The 20,613-nt window shown below is 53.6% G+C and overlaps 1 protein-coding gene across 5 annotated transcripts in view; it reads right to left on the bottom strand.

The window, feature by feature from the left end:
* ACTN1 (actinin alpha 1) overlaps positions 1-20,613 on the bottom strand; it is a 94,523-nt gene that overhangs the window by 51,104 nt on the left and 22,806 nt on the right. Inside the window, exon 1 of one of the 5 annotated variants that reach the window (XM_032875105.1) lies at positions 9,255-9,345. The exons of 3 other annotated variants lie outside the window; for them this stretch is intronic. In XM_032875105.1, the coding sequence (XP_032730996.1) occupies positions 9,255-9,299 (45 nt within the window). In that variant the 5' untranslated portion in view covers positions 9,300-9,345. Of the gene's footprint in view, positions 1-2,755; positions 2,761-9,254; positions 9,346-20,613 lie in introns of those variants that run through there. One more of the 5 variants, XM_032875108.1, reaches the window with a different exon arrangement.

Here is a 20,613-nt window from a genome sequence, read left to right as displayed (position 1 = left end):
TGTTTTTTACAGAATACCCTTCTGTTTCTTTTGAATTTTATACTGGATATAGTCATTACCTATTTAAAAAAAAAAAAAAGCTATGCAAATGTAAGAAAAGTCTGTCTGCAAACATATGCATTTCTCTAAGTTAGAATTCTGGGATGGGATACAGGGAACTTCCCATTTCTCTGGGAATTCTGGGGGCGGGGGGGGGGGGGGGTGGGGGCTCATTTTTTTTCGGGGGGGGGGGGGGAGATGTTTCCAAAGAAAACAAGTAATCAAAAGGGAAAAAACTGTCCCATCTACTTAAAAGAATTAGGAAGAGAATCAAATAAGATACCACACAGAGAAAGGGTTCTGAAAAACTTTAAAGTGCCTTATCCATGTAGAATATTCCAGGAAAAGTCATAATCGGGGGCAGGGACAGGAGGATAAGCCAGCAATCACACACACATCCACCCCAACAGCTGGTAAACTGCTAATCACGGGCGAGAGGAAAGGCAGCACTCCCCAGCCAAGAGGCTCCTGAAAACCCCAGTCTAGTTTCTCAGCCTCTTAAAGGTGGTACCTGGCTGCTCATTCTCAGTGCGTCCCCTCTATCCTGGGAGCAGAGCAACCAGAGACGTGGTCTAGGCTCCCAGGGTCAAAAACCAGTTCTGCAGCCCCCCTGCCAGCGGGTGCTCCACCACAACTGCCAGTTGGCGCAGTGGGTGGGCATCAGGCCCGGGACCCCTGAGGGGGCTGGGCCAGCACATGCTCGGGGTTGAGTTCTCCGCAGCATCCGCGGGCACTGCCAGGGTGCCTTCCCTCTCCCTCCGGCCACCCTACAGACCCTCTGGTCCCCACCCGTGGCCAGGCCAGCCAGGGTGTGGGCACTGGGTGGTATGTGTAGGCCAAGAGCTGCCCAGAAGTGATCTCAGATGCCCGCTGCTCTCGTAACATAAACAGGAGTATCTGGTTCACTTATCAAGGGCACGCTGCCAGCCTTTCAAAGCAAGCTGTCAGATGGCTCGCTCGGAGATGAAAAGCAGAGTCCTCAAGAACATCTCCACCCAGATCTGTGTACTTTCCCCCAACCTGGGAGCGGTTGCTGACAAAGTTGAGAACCTCCGGGCAGCTTCCTCTGTTTGGAAAGGGTACCTCTCGCACAGCTTGCCCCCCAGGCCACGTGAATGCTGGCATCCTAGAGACTCAGGGTGCAGGTGGCTGGGGCGCCCCGGGGAGCTGGACTGCGGAACCAGGCAGAGCTGGGGCTGCGGTCCCAGTCTACACCTTTCATCAGTTCTCTCTGGGCAGGATTCTTAGTCTTGGCCTCAGGATGCCCACCTATAAAATGGGGATAATAAGACACAGCAGGATGCCTGGGTGGCTCAGTAGGTCAACCGTCTGCCTTCAGCTCAGGTCATGATCCCAGAGTCCTGGGATCAGTCCCCGCATCTCACCCTGCTCAGCAGGGAGTCTGCTTCTTCCTCGGCCTGCTCTGCCTGCCACCACCCCTCCACCCCGGCTTATGTTCTCTTTCTGACAAAAAACAAACAAACAAACAAATCCACAAGACCTACACAGCACGGCATCAGAAAGGACCAAATTAGATCTTATGTACTTAATCAAAGATGGCCTGGCCCTATGTCAACGGCAGACTCTTAAAAAATCTCAATCCAGCCCTCCTCCGTCCCTCACTGGCTGCAGGACCTGAAATTAACCTGTCTAGGCCTCCATCGCTTCATCTGACAAATGGGGACACATAATATTCCTACTTTGCAGGTTGCTGTCAAAATGAGGCCAATGGAAGCAAACACAACAGAGCAGGAACCCATACACATCTGGGGTCATCCTGCTTTCACTTCCCAACCCCTTCTGTTTAATCAAGGTTAATCATTCACAGAGCTCTATAGGCTGGAAAGAAAGACGTCCTGTGGTTGTTTCTCCTGTGGTTGTTTTTTCCTCGAGACCAGCCTGCCAGCCAGGGGAGCAAGGGCCTGTCCATTCCCTCGTTTATGTCCACCTGCAGCCCAGGTTGGGAGACACAGGAGCAGGGGCCTGACTGGCTCAACCCGGCAGGCCCTCCGACCTGATGAACACACCCAGGTTGGGGAGAGCTCGCACTGCCTCCCCAAAAAGGCCCTCAGAGAGCAGAGGGGAGCCTGGGCAGCTCAGCACCTTCCCTCCTGTGTAGGTGGAACTTGCCAGCTTCGGAGAGAATGGGGAACTGTTTTAAAAGACTGGTGGCCCTGTGATCCCTGTGAGGAAGCCAGGCCGTCCCCTGAGCTCCTGGCCCACGAAAGTCAGCGACCTCCACCATCTCCACTTCCACAGCCAGAGACCAAAGACTGGCGATGCAGCCGTCGGCCACCATCAGCCAAAGATCCCGATCCCGGTGGCCTTTGTGATCCCGATCCACGGGCCTCAGCTGTCACATCAAGAAGACAAAAACAAATATGAGCATCTACTCCACACAGTGGTCGGGCGGGAGGGTTGTGCGAGAGAATGCAAAGGGCTTAGCCCATGACCAGATGCAGACTGAGGGCTCGCTAGATGTTAAAAACCAAAAAGCTATCTACGGAGACACAAAGTGAGTCCTAGTTGCTTAGGGCTGGGAGCAGAGGAGAAAGCGAGGTAAAGCGAAGGGGCATAGGCTTTCATTCTGAGGTGATGAAAATGTCCTCAGGGGAGCCTGGGTGGCTCAGTCATTAAACATCTTCCTTCAGCTTGGGTCGTTATTCCTGGGTCCTGGGATCAAGTCCCACATGGGGCTCCCTGCTCAGGTGGGAACCTGCTTCTCCCTCTCTCTCTACCTGCCGCTCCCCCTGCTTTGCTCTCCTCCCCCCAACTCTATCAAATAAATAAATAAAATCTTATAGGAAAAAAAAAACTATTCTCAAGCTGACGGTGAGGAGGGTTGCACAGCTGTGAGTAGGCTAACTGCCTTCTAACCATACCCTTGACATGGGTGAACTGTATGTAAACTGTATTTCAAAAAAGCGGTTATAAAAAAAGACAAAAGTAGACTAAACTGTTCCAGGACCCCACTAAGCCTTTTACTGCGGTTTTGTTGTTGTTGTTTACCTGTCAGTCCCACTGGCAAGAAACCAGCCACAAAGCCGTGCCCTGGACCCTCCCCTGGTCCAGGCATCCAGGTGCGAGGGTATGGACTGAACCAGCCAGCTACTGACTGTGGCCCAGGAGCAAGCTAGCAGGAGGTTTCCAAGGTGACAGGGATGGGTCTCATTTTTGGTGGGGCCAGGACTGAACCATGAGGTACAGGAGGTACCACTGGCCTTCTTGATGTCTCCCCAAGGAACAGCTACTCTACAGGGTAGCTCAGAGCCCACAGCATCTGCTCCTGGCCACCCCTGCTGCAGAGCAACACCTCGCTCTGGAGACCAGTGTGAGGACGGCCTGCTCCCCACCGTGGACCTGGAGATGGCCTCGCCTGGGACACCTCCCCCACGTCTGGAGTCCAGTCCTGGCCCACAGGTCCGCTGGCACACAGGCCTCAGGAGGCTGGAGCTCACAGGAGTAGCCCACACATTCCTTCTCCAAAGAAGGAAAAGCCACCCAAAAGTGAGGTCATTTGGTTTTTCTGGCACTGACGATTACAGCTATGGGCCACTTGGTTCCACAGAAAGCTTCCCCGGATGACAAGAATTTGGCCCAGCCTCATATTCATAAAATATGGGGATATGTGGTCTGGCTGACTCGCCCGTAGCTGGACTTCCCTGTGTTGTTGAGGTGTGACCCTTGACTTTGCCTCTCGAAGCCTCCATCTAGGAGACCACACTCCGCAGAAACAGGCCTGCAAGAGGACACACACTGTGTGTGATACGGTCAGCGGGCACCACGCAGGAGTGCGGGAGGTCCCCTCGGCACGTGTGTGTCCCCGAGTCTGGGTCAGCACGCTGCGGCAGGCCCCATGGCCCAGCACCTCCGGGCCTGGCCTCCTTGACCCAGCCAAGGACACATGACCGATGGGCCCTCGGCACCAGTCCGGCCCAGACGGAAGCCAATGCCGCGATGCTCCCACCGTGCTCCGGAGGGGCTGCCACCCAGTCCACATGACCTCCCACCAAATACGGGTAGAAATGTGGCCTCCCAAGGGAAAGCTCCAAGCTCCAGGGAACCCAGGATGCCCCAAGCAAAAAGCAGGGGTGGCGGTGCCAACTCAGAGTCCAAGGGCAGTGGGAGCAGCACAAGCGGGTTGGGGGGTAGGGCGCAAACTTCCTGAGCAACAACAGACTCTCTGCCACTCCCCTGGGGAACGGGGCTTTCTGCAGAAGATCTCTGTCAGTCTCCTCTGGGACAGCAATTACCCCATGCCTAACAGGAAGTTTCTGGTTCCTGGAGCCCTGAATGGAGAAAGGGAACGGGGACGAGAGGCGGGGCACACAGAGTACCTCCTGAGTCACACAATTGTCCCTTTACACCTAAGAGACTGGTCAACAATTAGGATGTTGTTGGGGTCCAGGGAAACGGGGGCTCGTACGCCCTGCTGGAGAGCAACCCAGCAATAGGTCGGGAACGACGGCGGGCACACCTGCTTGGCCCCCCAGCAATGCTCTGGGCTGGAAGTCGCCCTCTCAGAGACTTCCTCCCGCAGTGACCACCGGGTCCAAGGGAGAAAATTCATCATCCCATCAGCTGTGTTGGAAGGGGCGGGGTTGGGAACAATTCGCAGGTCCACTGTAAGCAAGACAGCGGGTACAGCGGCCGGACATGGACCTGCAGTGACAGTGGGCTGTGAGCTGAGGGCCTAGTTAGGTCAGTTCTCCTCACCCGAGGTCCCGGAAAACAAAGTTTCTTCTCTCAAAACCCAAACACAGATCAGCACATTATAAAGCAACACAGAAACCCCAAACCCCCCATTAAGGCCCCAAAGACAACCTGTGAGCCAAGAAGAGCACAGCCAGGCCCAGGCTGATGCAGCCCATGCCACCACTGCCCGCCCAGCCTGGCCACCAGACAGGAGTACAGGGGGTACGGCACATTGGCAGCCAGCATGGTGGGCCTACTGGCCACGTGGCCGGCCCAGCTCGAGGGACAGGGCAGCAAACGGATCAGCAGCAGGAAGCAGGAGGCTGAAGAACAGGAATGTGTCCGCAGAAACGTCCACATTTTTGGCGGGGCGGGTGGGGAGGGGGAGAAGTGTAGCTGCAGGTGGGTCTGGCCAGGACCCTCCAGCTCTGCTGGGACCAGGCAGGACATGGGGCATCTGTCTGTGGGGGAGTGTGATCGCAGCCTCCCCCAAAGCAGGAAGAGCCACAGGCACTCTGTTCCCTAGCGCTGGGCTTAGCCTCAGAAACTGTGCAGAGAGCAGGGGCAGCCAGAGGGCAACATAGCCTCCCCCAAACCTCAGTCCAGAGAAAAAGAGAGTGTCAAGCCCCCCACAAAAGGGGCACTAAAGGCAATGGGGACCTCTGGACTCCAGGAGAGGGTTAGAGAGGGAATGAGATCAGAGAGGTTGGCTATCCTTACCACTTTGTGAGGCACCCAACACTTCAGCAAACCTGCTCAACAATCCTGGGCTAGAGGAGGAAACCGAGGGTCAGAGGTGCTCACAACCTTCCCAGGCACCCAGCTAGTGAGAGGCAGAACTGAAATCTGAACCGGGGTCCACAGGACACCAAAGCCTCAGCCCCAGGAAGCCTTCTATTTTCACGTAGGCTGGGAAATAAAGGAGGAATCAGCCAGCACCACCTGCCCCAACCACCCAGCTTCACCCACCATCCTGCATCAGTCCTGCACCTGTCTAGAGCCACACGGGCACCTGTGCAGCTGTCCTCAGGCCATCCCTGGGCCTGGATCAAGGAGGGTAGCTACAGGTCAGCCTAGGACATAGGGCTAAGAGTCACCCCCAACGCTCACACCCAGCCACGAGAGAAGGTCCTGGACCTGGTGGCTCCCCGGGGATGCAGAATGGGCCAGGCAGGTTTTTCTTCAAGTTTCAACTTTAGGGAGATGGAGAGAGGGTTTGAACTCTGGTCTCTTTTGGCTTTCTGAACACAAAGCCCATTGACAGAGATCAGGAATAATTAAAGGGGCAGCCAAGTCAGGGGTGTGTATGCCAGAGTGTGGGCAACTGGCTTGTTTGGGCTTGGACTGGCCTGATGTCAGCAGCCTCCCCCACAGCGGTCCACTGCAGATGCCCTGACTCGCCCAGGCTCCAGGATCCCCCGCCTGGGAGCCAGGAGCCAGATTCACATGGGCCCTGGGGTCACACACTGGGCTCCTAAATCAAGGAGCCTTCAGTCTGCTGGGGATGACAAATGTTAATCACTCATATAAATGACTGTATATTTGCAAGCTGAGTTTAAATGCATACGGGGAAAGTTCCAGAAGATCTGGGGCTAAAAAAGGGCCCTAACCTGGTCATGTGTGTGTAGGAGTGTACATTCACACCCATACGGACTGCTGCCTTGAGGAAGTCAGTGGATAGTCTTCTTTTTAAGATTTACTTATTTATTTTAGAGAGCCAGAGAGTGCAAGTGGGAGGGGCAGAGGGAGAGACTCTCAAGGAGACTCAGCCCTGAGCATGGAACCCAGCACGGGGCTGGACCTCAACACCCTGAGACCATGTCCTGAGCCTGAGATCATGACCTGAACCAAAATCAAGAGTGGGCCATTTAAAACAATCTGAAGGGTTTGAAGAGGTGGGGGGGGGGGGGGGAGGTTGGGGGAACCAGGTGGTGGGTATTAGAGAGGGCACGGACTGCATGGAGCACTGGGTGTGGTACAAAAACAATGAATACTGTTATGCTGAAAATAAATTTAAAAAATGATTATTAAAAAAAAAGTGGACCATTTAATGGACATTTTTAATGAATTTTAATGAATTTTTAAAGCTGAGAATTTTAATTAGATGAAAAGACTGTGAACGTGAAAGGGAACCAGGTAATTTATCATCCAAACCGGGGCACTTCAAAATAAAAGGAGATGCTGTTAATAATTACATGGGGGATATCAACCGATGAATGGATAAAGAAGGTGTAATAGATATATACAATGAAATATTACTCAACCATCAAAAAGAAATCTTGCCATTTGCAATGACATGGGTAGTACTAAAGCGTATTACTCTAAGCGAAACAAGCCAGAGAAACACAATTATATGATCTCACTCGTATGTGGAACTGAAGTAAGAGAACAGAGGAGCAGAGAGGAAGGGAGGGAAAAACAAAACAAGATGAAATTAAAGAGGGTGACAAACCGTAAGAGACTCTTAATCACAGGAAGCAAACTTCGGGCTGCTGGAGGGGTGGGGGCGGGGGGAATGCGGTAACGGATAATGGGCATTAAGGAGGGCACATGATGTTGTCATGAGCACTGGTATGATATGTAACTGATGAATCACTGATCTCTACCTCTGCAACTAATAAGACACTATATGTTAACTAATTAAATTTAAATTTTAAAAAAATAATAATTACATCAGGGTAACAGGTGCAAACCAAGCCATAGGGTCATCCACTATGCAGGTGTGTGGGGCTGGGCATGGTCAGGCGGCGATGCCCCACGCAGATGGGGCGAAGGATCCCAGTGCTCAGGCACAAGGACCCACTTGCTCAAACCACTGGAAGATGGTGCAGGAGGAAGGTGGGGGGCAGAGGCTGAGGTCAGCCAGCCACCGGAACTTGAGGTTTTGCTGGAGGTTAGGATGGTTTCTCCTAAGAACAATGGAAGCCCCTGAAGAGGTCTGACTTCAGCGGAGCGTCGGGGGGTGAGGATGAGGTGGGTGCTGGAATCAGGTGCTAGCTGACCCATAACTACACCTGCATCTTGGAAAGAGACTCCTAATTTTGGTGTGAAGCACAGATCAGACGTGGACAAGAACGTCAGCAGAGAACGGCCAGGGAACCACACAAAGGCCCGGGCAAGAGAAAAAAGTGGCTTAGACCAGGGTGACGGTGGTGGAGACAGATTAAGTGGGTGGGCGCAAGTACACCTGGGGGTCAGGGAGGGATCAGAGGTCACCCTCAGATTTTGTACCTGAGCCAAGAGATGAAGGAATGAATGGATGAAGGTGCCATCCACCGAAACCCGGCTTTCCACCAATTCCCATGCCCACCCAGACACCTCCAGCAGCTCACCATGACCACCAAAGGAGGGTCTCGGCAGCTCTCAGACTGACAATGTATGTGAAAGTCAAGAGAGAAAGGATCTGAGAGACCAGGATACCCTCCCAAGCCCACTGTCAAGTGCTCGGTCAGCATCGGCACCATTAATCCTCCCAATCTCCCTGTGAGGTACATACTATCATCAAACCCATTTTACCGATGAGACGGCACACACACAGCTCACAAAGTCACTCAAGGTCATCTCAAACAACACATGGGTGAATTCTGCAGAATTCAGGCTGCAGAGCCCATGCTTCTAACCACAGGCTCGGTCAGCCTGGACCTCCTCTCTCCTGACTCTCCCAAGCGCCCAGCAGCAGGTGATGTGCACAAGCCCAGCGTGAGGCTCGTCCCCCCTCACTGCCCACTGGCCCATGTCCTCCCAACCCAGGCAGATCACCCTCCAGGTGTGGAGCCTGCACAGGAACACCTGAAGCTCCCCAGGGAAAGGCAATCCTACTGCACAGAAGGGACAGGCAAGCTGAGCCTTAGAGCAAAGAGCCTAATGGACCAAGTCCAGTGAGTCCCACCCCGTTCTCCGAGCCTTTCCACCAAAACCCAGAGACAAGCAGGCTGAAATCATTAAGAGCTTCTTGTAGGGAAACTGAAATGGGGGAGAGGAGGGCACACAAAGAACCTAAAAAGGTTTTCCTTTCATGGACCAAGCCAACCTTGGGAATAAGGAAGGAAGGGAGGCAACAGACTCCTGCCCCTGGAAGGGCCATTCCTCACTCCGCACACACTCTGCCCTCCACCGTCTGAGCTGGGGAGTTCGCCCTGCCTGTACTTCTAGGTTTCCCAGACCTAATCATAACACGGGGGAAGGACGGGAGAAGTAGACACTAGCTACCCACAGGTCTTCCAGGATTCCATCAATGACCCTGAAACAGTGTTCAAGCCCTGTTCACCTGGCCCCTCCTGCCTCCCTACCCTCCTTCCATCTGTGGATGCATAGAACAAAGCCTGCGGCCCTGGAACAAAGCCCCTGGCTTCCCATACTCAGCTGGGGCCTGACTTTCAGAAGGCACACCTGGGGAAGCTCCGCCTGCCCCGCAGCCCTGCCACCCACTCACTGTAGCTGGTCTGCACCGGCCTCCCTCAAGGGGCAGCAGCAGGTCACCGCTGTTCCCCCTCTGCTACCACCACAGCCACGAAACTCACCTCCTTCCTGTCACCCCACCTCTCTCCATCCCCCACCTTTTCCATGCTTCAGTAGAACGCTGGCGGGCACAATGGGCACACACGGCACCTCGAGGTCCGAGTTCTAATTCCGCTTCCACCACAAGGGAACACAGAGCCTGAGTCTATCCCAGAAGCCTCACGGTCTCCTCACTCAGAAAGTCTTTGATGTTATGGGGGGCCATACCTGCCTCATAGCTGTCTCAGTGGGCTCTTGTGAAATCAAATGATAACAGCCGCTGGGACAGGAATCCCAGAGTAGCAAATGCGAGAGTTTCCAAAACTGGCCTCATTATAAAACATGCTGAAGATGCAGATCCCACCCCAAAAACCGCCGTTCTGGTTCAGGAGTTCTGGGGTGGGACCCATGAATCAGCATTTTAACAAGTAACAAGTACTTCCAGTGAGTCCTGTCATCGAGCAAGCTGGGGTAACTCTAGGCTCTAGAAACGCAGAGGAAGTCTGCACCACCTCCCCCGTGCAGAGAAGGAAAAGAAGGGTTTGCTGAAAGCGCTCCCTGGCTCTGTGTGCACATAGGAAGTAACAAGCCCTGCCCACGCTTAGGGAGCCCCCAGGGTGGCCAATGTCCCTCCTCTCAGTTAGTCCTGGCAGAGACCCTGCAGGACAGACTGCAGGACACAGGAAGAAGATGGCAGAGCTTCCCTTCACCCCAGAACTGCCAATACAAAGCTGGGCTCCTCTCAGCACACTGCAGCCTTTGTAAGACGGACTCTCCCGCAGGGTGGGACAAAAAGAAGACAGCAGCAAGCAGGACTACCCCTGCTCCCTCCCCCGAGCCTGGGTGGGATCCATGCACAGGTGGTCCCAAGCATCCTATCCTGTAGGAGAAAGGGGCACCCACTGCCTGGAGAGGGAGACTGCTATAGTCCCCAAATATAAGGAGGACAGGGGTCCTGGAGCCTGCAATCTAGGAAGGTAGGGGAGACCCACCTAAGAAAGAGTCATACGGTGACCCAGCTTAGAGAGAGTGCTGAGCCAGAATGCCTGGTGCTGATGTGAGGGGTTCTAAGAGGGTCTGGCAGGAGAGGGTGCCAGGATCTAAGAACACGTGGCATTGGAATGAAGCCCAAAGTACCCCGGCCCTTTTCTTCCCCCAAAACACGTAATCCCTGCTAAGCAAGACGCAGCTGCCTCCATGACAGTGATGGCGGGGGGGGGGGGGAGGGGGGGTGGGCGGAGGAGATCCACCCCTCCTCTGCTCATCCAGACTCTCCCAGGGGGCTCAGAGCAACAGAGGAAAGCACCAGGCAGTCCCCAGACCTCGCCTTCCTGCACCAGGACCTGACCCAAGCCTGCTGGCTGGTGGCTCCCTTCCCACTTAGAGGACACAGCAATGCCTACAGCTGACATTCAGTGACACCTGCTTACCAAGCAAGCGCTATGTACCGGTCATCACGTGGACTCTTCGCCACAACCTTGTAAGTCAGATTTTGACCCCCCATTTCAGAGATGGAAAAACTGAGGCTCCAGAGGGTTAAGCAGCCCAGCTGGCAAAGACCAAGCCCTCAACCAAAACCCAGGAGTTCCCTAGCACCCAGTTCCACAGTTCCTTCCCCTGCTGCCTCTGCCTCCCTTGCTGAGCCTCAGGGAGCCAACATGGGGCTGACAGATCACTACACACATTGCCAAGTGGGGCACCCAAGAAGGAATGATGCACAGATCCCTGCAGGGAGCCAGGGTCCTGGCTAGTGGTGGAGGTCTACACCAGCCAGCAGGCAGAAACCGGTTTGCTCCACATGCGGCTCTGGGGTGGAGCCATATTTGAGGGCCCAACTTGAGCCAGCGGTCAGCTGCAGGGGCAACAGACGTGGAGAGGAGATCCTGCTCTGTTATCAAGAAACAGACAGGGGCGCCTGAGTGGCTCAGTCGTTAAGTGTCTGCCTTCGGCGCTGGTCATGATCCCGGGGTGCTGGGATCGAGCCCCACATCAAGCTCTCTGCTCAGCGGGAAGCCTGCTTCTTTCTCCCTCTGCCACTCCTCCTGCTTGTGTTCCTTTTCTCACTGTGTTTCTCTCTGTCAAATAAATAAAATCTTCTAAAAAAATAAATAAAGAGAACTGCTCTCCAAAGGAAGCTAGGAAATTTTACATTAGTCTCTGTAACGGGCCAAAAATCTATCTCACAATTACCCTCCAGGAGAGCCTCTGGCACAGAATCAGCTCACGACAAGGGGTCGGGGAGAATGGGGCCCGCAGGTTCTGGGTTCCCACTCCTCCCCAGAGTGCCCAGGACGCTGCAGTCCCTCTCCCAGGATGTGTAGCAGGAGCAAGGCTGGGACCAGGGCCAAAAAGGCCCTTCTTCAGGAGAAGATGCCAGAGCTTCTCATTAGCTCAGTGGCCCCAGACTTCTCCAGACTTCTGTGCTACAACTGGCAGTAGCCACGGTACCCCCATGGTGACCCAGCTGGCCAGCCTGCCCACCTCTGCGGGCAGCTACTGGGGCAAGGCCAACAGACCAGGGACCTGGTGTCCAGAGCCCTCCACTGACCTACCAACCCTGCTGTGGGGGCTCAAAGTGGCCAAAAAGCATAAACAGTCGATACAAAAAAATAATAATAAAAAATACAAAAAAAAACAAAATAAACAGCCAATCCATAAAATGCAGCAACTGCACTTCTGGATAGATACAGAAAAGAACTGAAAGCAAGGACTCAAACAAATATTTGTACACCCGTGTTCACAGCAGCATCACACACCACAGCCAAAGGGTGGAAGCGATCCGAGCATCCGCTGAAAGATGATTGGGTCAGCAGCATGTGGTGTACGCATGCCAGGGAGTACCGGTCAGCCAGGAAAAGGAAGGCCATGCTGACACAGGCCACCACACAGATGAACCCGGAGGACAGGAGGCGAAGCGCTTAAGCCAGATCCGAAAGGACAAAGGGTGCATGATTGCCCTTCAACCCAGTACCTAAAGCAGTCAAATTCACAGGGAAGATGGAAGGGTGGCTGTCCTGGACCGGGAGGAGTGGGCCATGGGGAGTTCGTGTTTAACGGGGACAGTTTCAGTTTTGCCAGATGACAAGTGTTCTGGAGCTTGGATGGCAGTATAGTCACACGACACATTCACAGTAAGTGAATGCACTTACTGCCATTGAACTGCACACTTAAAAATGGTAAAATGGGGGGCACCTGGGTGGGCCAATTGGTTAAGCATCTGCCTTTGGCTCAGGTCATGATCTCAGGGTCCTGGGATCAAGCCTTGTGTCGGGCTCCTTCCTCAGTGGGGAGCCTGCTTCTCCCTCTACCCCTCCCCCTACTCGCGATCTCTCTCTCTCTCTCTCTCTCTAACTAAATAAAATCTTTTTAAAAAATAGTAAAAATGGTAATCTTATGTGTATTTTACCATAAAGTCTCTCTCTATATATATATAAAAATACAGAGAGATGAAGATTAAACACAAAACCTTATGTGTGGCATAGAAAAAATAACCATGTTACCTACGGGGAATTTTTTTTTTTTAAGATTTTATTTATTTATTTGACAGACAGAGATCACAAGTAGGCAGAGAGGCAGGCAGAGAGAGAGAGAGAGGAGTAAGCAGGCTCCCTGCTAAGCAGAGACCCCCCCCCATGCGGGACTCGATCCCAGAACCCTGAGATCATGACCTGAGCCAAAGGCCAAGGCTTTAACCCACTGAGCCACCCAGGCGCCCCGGAATTTTTTTTTTTTACCACGAGCAAGTTATACTCTCGTAATAAAACAGACACTAAAGACTTAACAACCCAACACATTTCAAATCATGACCCACGGAGCTGCCCACTCCACACAGTGGGGCAATGCCATCGCCTGACTGTCCCCTTGCCACCAGCGCCAGCCTGCCCAAGAAACACACCCCGCCCCGAAGGCAGGAAAGGTGGACTTCGGGTAGGGGCCAGCGATCATGCCCAGGGCCTCCCACCCTTTATGAAAACAGCAGCAGAGATGTGCCCCCAGGGCCAGAGCCGAAGGACTACTAGTGTGCCCCTCCCTGGGATCAGACTCCAAGATGACTCCAGCTCTGGGAGGAAATGAGCCAGTCTGCCCCAGTTCCCCTTCTAGGAAGCCACGAGGGAATGACTTAGCCCAGTCCCTGCACAGGAGGGCTCTGGGGAAACCACCTCCCATCCTCCACCTCCACTTCAGGGACACAGGAAGAGGGAGACGGAGAAAACGTTCATCTGATGGAGGAAGACACAGGGTGGAGAAGGCGCAAAGGACAGGCGGGCCTTTCCCCTCTCCACCCTCTGTTCCCTCCACGAGCACACAGGATGGCTGCAGACGGGGGCTCGCGTGCTGATGCTCCCACCACCAAGCTGAGTGAGTGGCCCTGCCTCAAGTTCCTCCTCTGTCACTTGAAAGGGATGGAACGCTTGCTATCAGCCAGCTCCTTTCGGCTCTGAAACCATGGGCTTCCGTACCCGCTGGGTGATATTCCAAAACTGGAAAAGGGCTGGGGAAGACAAGACACGGCCTTGGAACAAGGAGCGCCTCAAGACAGGGACCCATGCCCGGTAACCCCTGTGCCCCCCCCCACCCCAGGAAGCAATGCTTCTAACAGAAGCACTAGAACCCCCACCCTCAGACCACGCCACTCATTCACTTCATGTTTTCTAAGCTCTCACCCTGTGCCAGGGGCCGAGCCAGAGCTGGGAAACCAGTGAGCTGCCCAGCCTCGAGGCACTCACAGCCTCCCGGATGTCTCCACCCCACCCCCTGTCCCCAAGCCAGCCCTCAGAGAGAGCAGGGCCTGCAAGAGTAATACAAACAGCAGGCAGGAGGGGAAGCCATACGGGGCCCCGAAAAGAGCACCAAGCCAGCTGAGAGCCAGGAAAGTGTGGTTTGAATCCCACATCTGCTGCTGATTTTCTGTGTGACCCTGGACTAGCTTCTTCAGTCCTCTGGGCCTCAGTTTCCCGATCTGTCAAGTCTAAGGCTGGTGTCTGCAGGACCCTCCAGCTCTGACAGCCTGGAACGTCTCTGGGATGCCGGGATCCCAGCAGCACCGCTGACCCCTGACCATCCGGGACCCACAGACTCCAGACAGGCGAGCTGACAGCCGGCCAACTCCGGGGAGTTCTGGGGCACCAGGGACAGAGCTCAGCCCCACAATCCCAGCTGCCGGAGGCCGTCTGAAGGCGAACATCTGCTGGAACTTCAGGGATAAAATGGATGTCGGAGAGTTCTCAAAGTTGGAACCTTTCAGCTCATGATGGGGTCACAGGACCAGGAGGAAGCTTTGTGCATTCTCGGTGCCCCAGTGCCTAGTAGGGGAAAGGGGCGCCCCTCCCGCCCCAGCTCTGCCGGATCTGAACCATAAACACAGCCCTTTTCTGAAGGGAAGGGCTTAACACAAACCAGATGTGGTAGGGACTTTCCCCCACCCCTTCCTGGCCCTAAAATTAAACATTCGGTGTCTCCTCTGCCAAACTCACTTGAAGGCCGAGCCTTAAAGAGCCAGCACCTCCGGTTCTCACTCTCACACGCTCTCAATCACATCCCTGCTTAAACAAAATGTCAAAGTCCCCAAATGGCAAGTGTGGATGGGGCGGCCCCCCAGGAGCGCCTGGCACCCATGCAGGCCAGGGACAGATTTAAAAGGAAAGGTCACTGGAGAAGAAATGCCGCTCCTCTACCACCAGCCCAGGAGGGACCAAAGGGCAGCCTACCAGAGGTGGTTCCTGCGCCTGGGATTTGCCCCTGGAAAGTGCGGAGAGGGCTTGCAAAGTCAGGGCGGCCGGCTCCCAGGGAGCACCAGCCCTGTCCCTCGAGGACTCTGGAGATTCCTAGAAGAGTCCATTTCTAGGCCTCTTAGAGCTGACAGTCTCTACAGATGAGTAACAGGCGTCTTCTTTCTCTCTGCTCTCACGCAAGGCTACGAGAACCCAGACAGAGCCCACCTCAAGAGAACTGGACTCCGCTGGGCTGCCAGACTGGTTGCTCCCCTGTCTGGAAAGCTCTCCTGGTCCTACAGGTCCTTCCCACCCCAGCTGAAGGCCCAGACCATCCACCTATCCTCCCCCCAACCTCCCCAGGCCCCCTATCAGTGCCAGGGCCATGCTTCAGCACCGAGCACTAATCAGCTGGCCCATCTCCCCAACCAAGCGACACATGTCCTGCCCTTCAGCTCGGGGGAACCACTCTGTATACCTTCTGTGCACCCCGCAGCACCTGACAGTATGCAGCATACACTGAGCATGCTCAGAACACAAGGTAAAATCTCACAGAGCCGCCATTACTCAAGCAAAGGGCCAGTAACCTCAAAAAAATATTTGGAGAGGGATGGTGCTTCAGGTAGAAATTACCTGACTTGCTATAAAACTGAAATACTATTTTTTCTTGAAAAGTATTTCATCCCAGGGCACCTGGGTGGCTCAGTGGGTTAAGCCACTGCCTTCAGCTCAGGTCATGGTCCCAGGGTCCTAGGATCAAGCCCCAGTTGGGCTCCTTGCTCAGTGGGGAGGCTGCTGCTCCCTCTCCCTCTGCCTGCTGCTCCCCCTGCTTCTGTTTGCTCTCTCAAATAAATAAAATCTTAAAAAAAAAAAAAAAAAGTATTTCATCCTACAACCTCAACAGAGACATTTTCATTTTTGCTTCTTGTTTTTGTTTACACCAGTTGTGACGGCCGCAATGGATTACAAGGCACACACCGTACAGTGTTCTGTAATAATCAGCAGACCACTGAGTATTTCATTTCTGTATGATCTTTGTAAATGTCGTTTCAAAGGCTGAAGAAATGTTCCGACACTATCAGGTAACAGAAGGTTTGCGAAATTCCTCTCCTAATGTTCCCTAGACATGGAAGCTTGGGAGCTTTTTTCCCAGGGAGCACAGAAAATATCCTTAGGCATTTCTATTTCAGCCGGACAGCTGTCTTCGGACAAAATCCTGGAGGCTGGGGGTGTAGAACAACCTGGCCAAAGGGTGTAAGCACTGGCACAGCTTTCACTACCTCAGTGAGCCAAGACACTGACCCACGGGCCACACCAATCCCGAGCACCCTCAGAAAGCCGGGACCCACTTGTTGAATCACCTAGAACCCTGCCCGACTGGACACTTCGTCTTGGCGAAACTGTTTCTCAGTTAACTGTATTGCCTGGAAGATTTCATTATCTCTGGGCCTTCAGAATTAAGGGCTCCATGGGTCCTTTAACTTATGCCTTCGCTCCAAGGCCCACCTTGTCCATACTAACCCTGCTGACCCTAGTCCATTCTGATGTCACGAGCAAGTTGGGGCTCCCCTGAGGCCTGCTTTACCAAACTCAATCTCCCCCACATCTGAGATCTCTGATCGCCTTCCACACAGTGGGCCCCGCAGTTCCACATCCCCCCTGAGAAACTCCCAAGAGAGACAGGCAGCCAAGGGACCTAGAGCCCCCAAAACGATGCCCAGGGATGTCAAACTACCCTGGTAAACGGAGTCTCACAGGCCTTGTAGGCTTCCTGTTGCCTGGGGCCATCTCCAGGGGCCAGTCTGAGTCTGTGCCAACAAAACACACTGCTACTGGCAGCCGCCCAGGCTGGACAGACCCAGGAGCGTGACAACAAGGAGGCGCCCACAGTCCAGAGCCAACCCAAACCCCCATGGTCACACTGTCTGCCTGAAAGCTAGAATCCAGACAACAGTCAGCATCTGGCTCCGTGGACACTAGAGGGTCAGAGGTCACGAAGGTGGGACAAGGCAGGGCGCAGGGCGAGGCAGGATGCAGAACTTGAAAAGCTCTCTCTCCACAGGAAACCAAACAACAGAGCTGGACGGTCACTGGAGGACACAGATGTTTGTGCTCGGGGAGCAGGGAGGGTCACCTGTCTGGCAGAGGGGGTCCCTCAAAAAGCCCAGGGTGAGAAAAGCACGGCCTCTACCATGAGCACTGAGGATTCCTTTTTCCTTTTTTAAAGGTTTTATTTATTTATTTGACCGGGGGGGTGGGCAAGGGGGTACACAAGCAGAGGGAGAAGCAGGCCTCGGGGCTCAATCCCAGGACCCCGGGATTACAGCCTAAGCCGAAGGCAGGTGCCTAACTGAGCCACCCAGGTTCCCCCACACTGCTGCTTTAAAGCCACCTTGCAGGAGCACCTGCTGGCTCAGTCAGGAGAGCAAGCCGACTCTTCATCTCAGGGTTTAAGTTCAAGCTCCACAATGGGCGTGGAGCCTACTTAAAACAAAACAAACAAAAAAAAAAACTGAATTAAATTTAAACATAAAATAAAACAGCCTTGCAGACAGCCAACTGGCCCCAAACAATGTACAGCCAGGAAAGCAAGAACAGATTTTCCTTCCTTTCCTCACTTTCCCACTAACTGATGTGGGTTTAGAACCCAGAAGACACACTTGGTTCACATTCTGGGGATACTTCTACATTCAGACTGAAGCAACAAGATTCTCCAGGGAATCCTTCACAGAAGTCTCTAGTGTCATCCAAAAATTAAGTAGGGTGCTTGCTAGAAATGCAGATTCCTGGGCTCTGAGCCCAGAGCATTTGGTTTGGCAGGTCTGGGCAAGGCTCAGGAGGCAATGGTTCGTACATGAACCCTATGTGGGCCAGGGACCCCCCTTTAGTAAATATGGCCTCGGAGTGAAACTCTCCCCGTGGGTGGCAGAGAGCAGACATGCCCACTGGAACCAGAAGACCTACAGGGAAATTGTGGTCACCTGGAGTGGGTCCTCAATTAATCAAATGTAGGCAGGAGGCCCGTCATTGTCCCCTGCCTCACTCCTCAGAGCAAAGCACAAGCTTCCTCAGGAGTCCTTCTTTCCTTCCCAATTACCAGGAGTCTTAATTGGACCAGCCTTTACAATTCCTTGTGGTTTTCTGGGTGGGGAGAGGCAAAGAGGGTAGCGTGTCTACAAGCCAGACAGAACAAATCAATCCCGGCCCGCGCACATGGCTGCAAGCTGGGGCAGCATGAGGCCCCGACAGGAAGCTCTTCACCCGGACAACCCGAACAGCAGCTGGGACATTCCAGTGGCCTCCCTCTTCGGTGCCCCAGAGGAAATGTTCCAATGCCAAGAATCCCTCTGGCGAATCCCACGGCTCCAAGCGTCTGGTCATCCACAGCCCCTGGACACCGGAAAGCTGGGAAGTATGTCGGATAGGCTGGCCGTGGGACACTCAATGTTAGGGACACTCAGCATCAGCACCCCCTAGGTGCACCTCTGAGACACCCACAGGTGGGTACAGGGGCTTGGGTAACTCTACGACACCGTCACGGAAGGGCCACCTCTTCCTCCCCCATGGACCTCCAGATGCAGTGCCCAACTCCACATATCCAGGGCTCAGTGAGGCTGAACAACAGGGAGGGCCAGAGCTGCAGGAGAAAGGAAGCTTCTGTGCGTCGCCTCTCACGTCTTGAAAATGATGCAAACATCCAGGGGTGTCACTGGTGCATGAGTGTTCCTGATGCAGCCCCCACATGGGCATTTGAGGCCACCTAAGAAATCTTTAGCTGGCTCTCAGAGCTCCCAGGGACTGAGGCCTCCTCCCCATTTCAGGTCAAGTCATTTCATGAACAGTCCAACTTCCTCTTCCTATCCCAGCATCTGGGAAATTCTGTCAGATTCGTAACCGCACAGGTGAGAGCGGAGCTGCCCGGGGACAGAAGGAAAACCACGGGTTGGGGGTGCGGCCACCCTCAGCCCAGACCCAGCAGCCCAGCCAAGAGTTCAGCAGGGGCCTGGCCAGCGCAGGAAGCCGGCCCTCCTGCCCCCAGGCTTCCTCCCACAGATAGGGGTACAGGAGAGCAGCGCCCAGGCCGGGGAAGTGAACGGGGAGAAGTGAGAGGTGGCAGCTTTAGTTCTCTTCTAAAACTTAACCCACTTCCCTCCAATGTTACCAAACACCCTGGTCCTTCTGACAAGCCTCACAGAGAGACAGGAACTTGAAGACTGTGGTCAGCAGGCAGGTCTGGGCAAAAACTTCCAGGACACGGATTCCACTTCTCTCTGAAAGCTCCTCCAGCTTGTGCCCCCATCCCTGAGGTCTCGCCCTGGCATGCTTGGGGGGGGAGGTCCTGAAGAATCTGCTAAGTTGTCACTGGGGGATAATATTTCACATCTTCCTCCCAAATATTTAAGTCCTGACAGTTTTCTGAGTCACCTTCCACACATTAAACACTGGATGAAGATGTGAGCAAGGCCTTCAGGTTAGAAATGTAAGCCCACAGCCAGGCAGGCTAGTGGCTAAGATATTTTGGGTCAGGGGAAAATCGGGCGCCCCTGCCAGGTAGGGGACACCTAGGACGGCCATTCAGAGGGGACTGTCCCAGCTCTGACCCCGGCCTGACAAGGGGCAACAGGTTCACTCCAGCAGTGCCCAAAACCAACACCTCCATACTCTTCAGCATGGTAGAATTCCAGGTCATCTCTCTTCTCTTCTATACTTGGCTGTATTTTCCACAATAAGCATTACTTTCCTTTTTAATTAGCTTAAAAAAAAATAGGTTGTATATTGCTGGTGGCATATTAAGTCAGTCCATCTTACAAAGGCGACTGATGAATACGTAAAATGGTCATCTCCAATTAACTCCGATCCCAAATATTCACCTAAAATGCAGAGAAGTGTCCACATGAAAAGAGTATTTACAGAGGCATAAGCTACGATAGCCAAAAACTGGAAAGCATGGAAATGTCCGCCACTGGGAGAAGGAAGAGGAGAAAACTGTCACCTCGGTGAGGAGAGAAGCAGCTGGTAAAGGTGCCACACCAGGCACAACCTCAACAGGCAAGCTAATTTCCCCCCCGCAGGGCCTCATCCCTGCTCTGCAGCAAGGAGCCTGGGCCAGAAATGCCTGGCTGAGACACGGAGCAAATCCAAAAGAGCTTCTAGAGGACATCCTTGACCTCTACAGCCTTCCTTCTGAAAAGGGAGATGGGCCACACTCTCTCGTTTTCCTAGCAAAAGAGCAGCTCTGGTCCTCACATGCCTTATACCTAAAGCAAACAGTTCTCGTCTCTGTAAAGCTCTTGGAAAACCTCAAACAAATACAGCGCCAGGAGTCCACACGGAAGGATCTCCAGGCCCGGACATCCAGTCTCAAGTGAGGGTCTCCCATAAGAAGCATCTGCAAGGAGTAAGGCTGAACCTAGGCTGAACCTCTAGAAGCAGAGGATGATATTTCATTATTCGTCTTTTCACAGAAATGCCTTCATCTAACTGTGACTTAACATCATGTCTCCTGGGGTGTGACTTAAGAACCAATATGCAGGAGCGCCCGGCTGGCTCAGGTGGGGCAGGTGACTCTTGATCTCGGGGTTGTAAGTTCAAGCCCCATGTTGGGTGTGGACATTACTTAAAAATAAAAATCTTAAAAAAAAAAAAAAAAAAGAAAAAAGAGAGGGCGCTT

Source organism: Lontra canadensis, unplaced genomic scaffold, assembly GCF_010015895.1.
Source record: "Lontra canadensis isolate GAN:19392208 unplaced genomic scaffold, GSC_riverotter_1.0 scaffold55, whole genome shotgun sequence".
In the NCBI taxonomy this organism is placed as follows: Eukaryota; Metazoa; Chordata; class Mammalia; order Carnivora; family Mustelidae; genus Lontra; species Lontra canadensis.
Note: the sequence above shows the minus strand (reverse complement) of the source record. Positions and strands in the feature narration are given on the sequence as shown.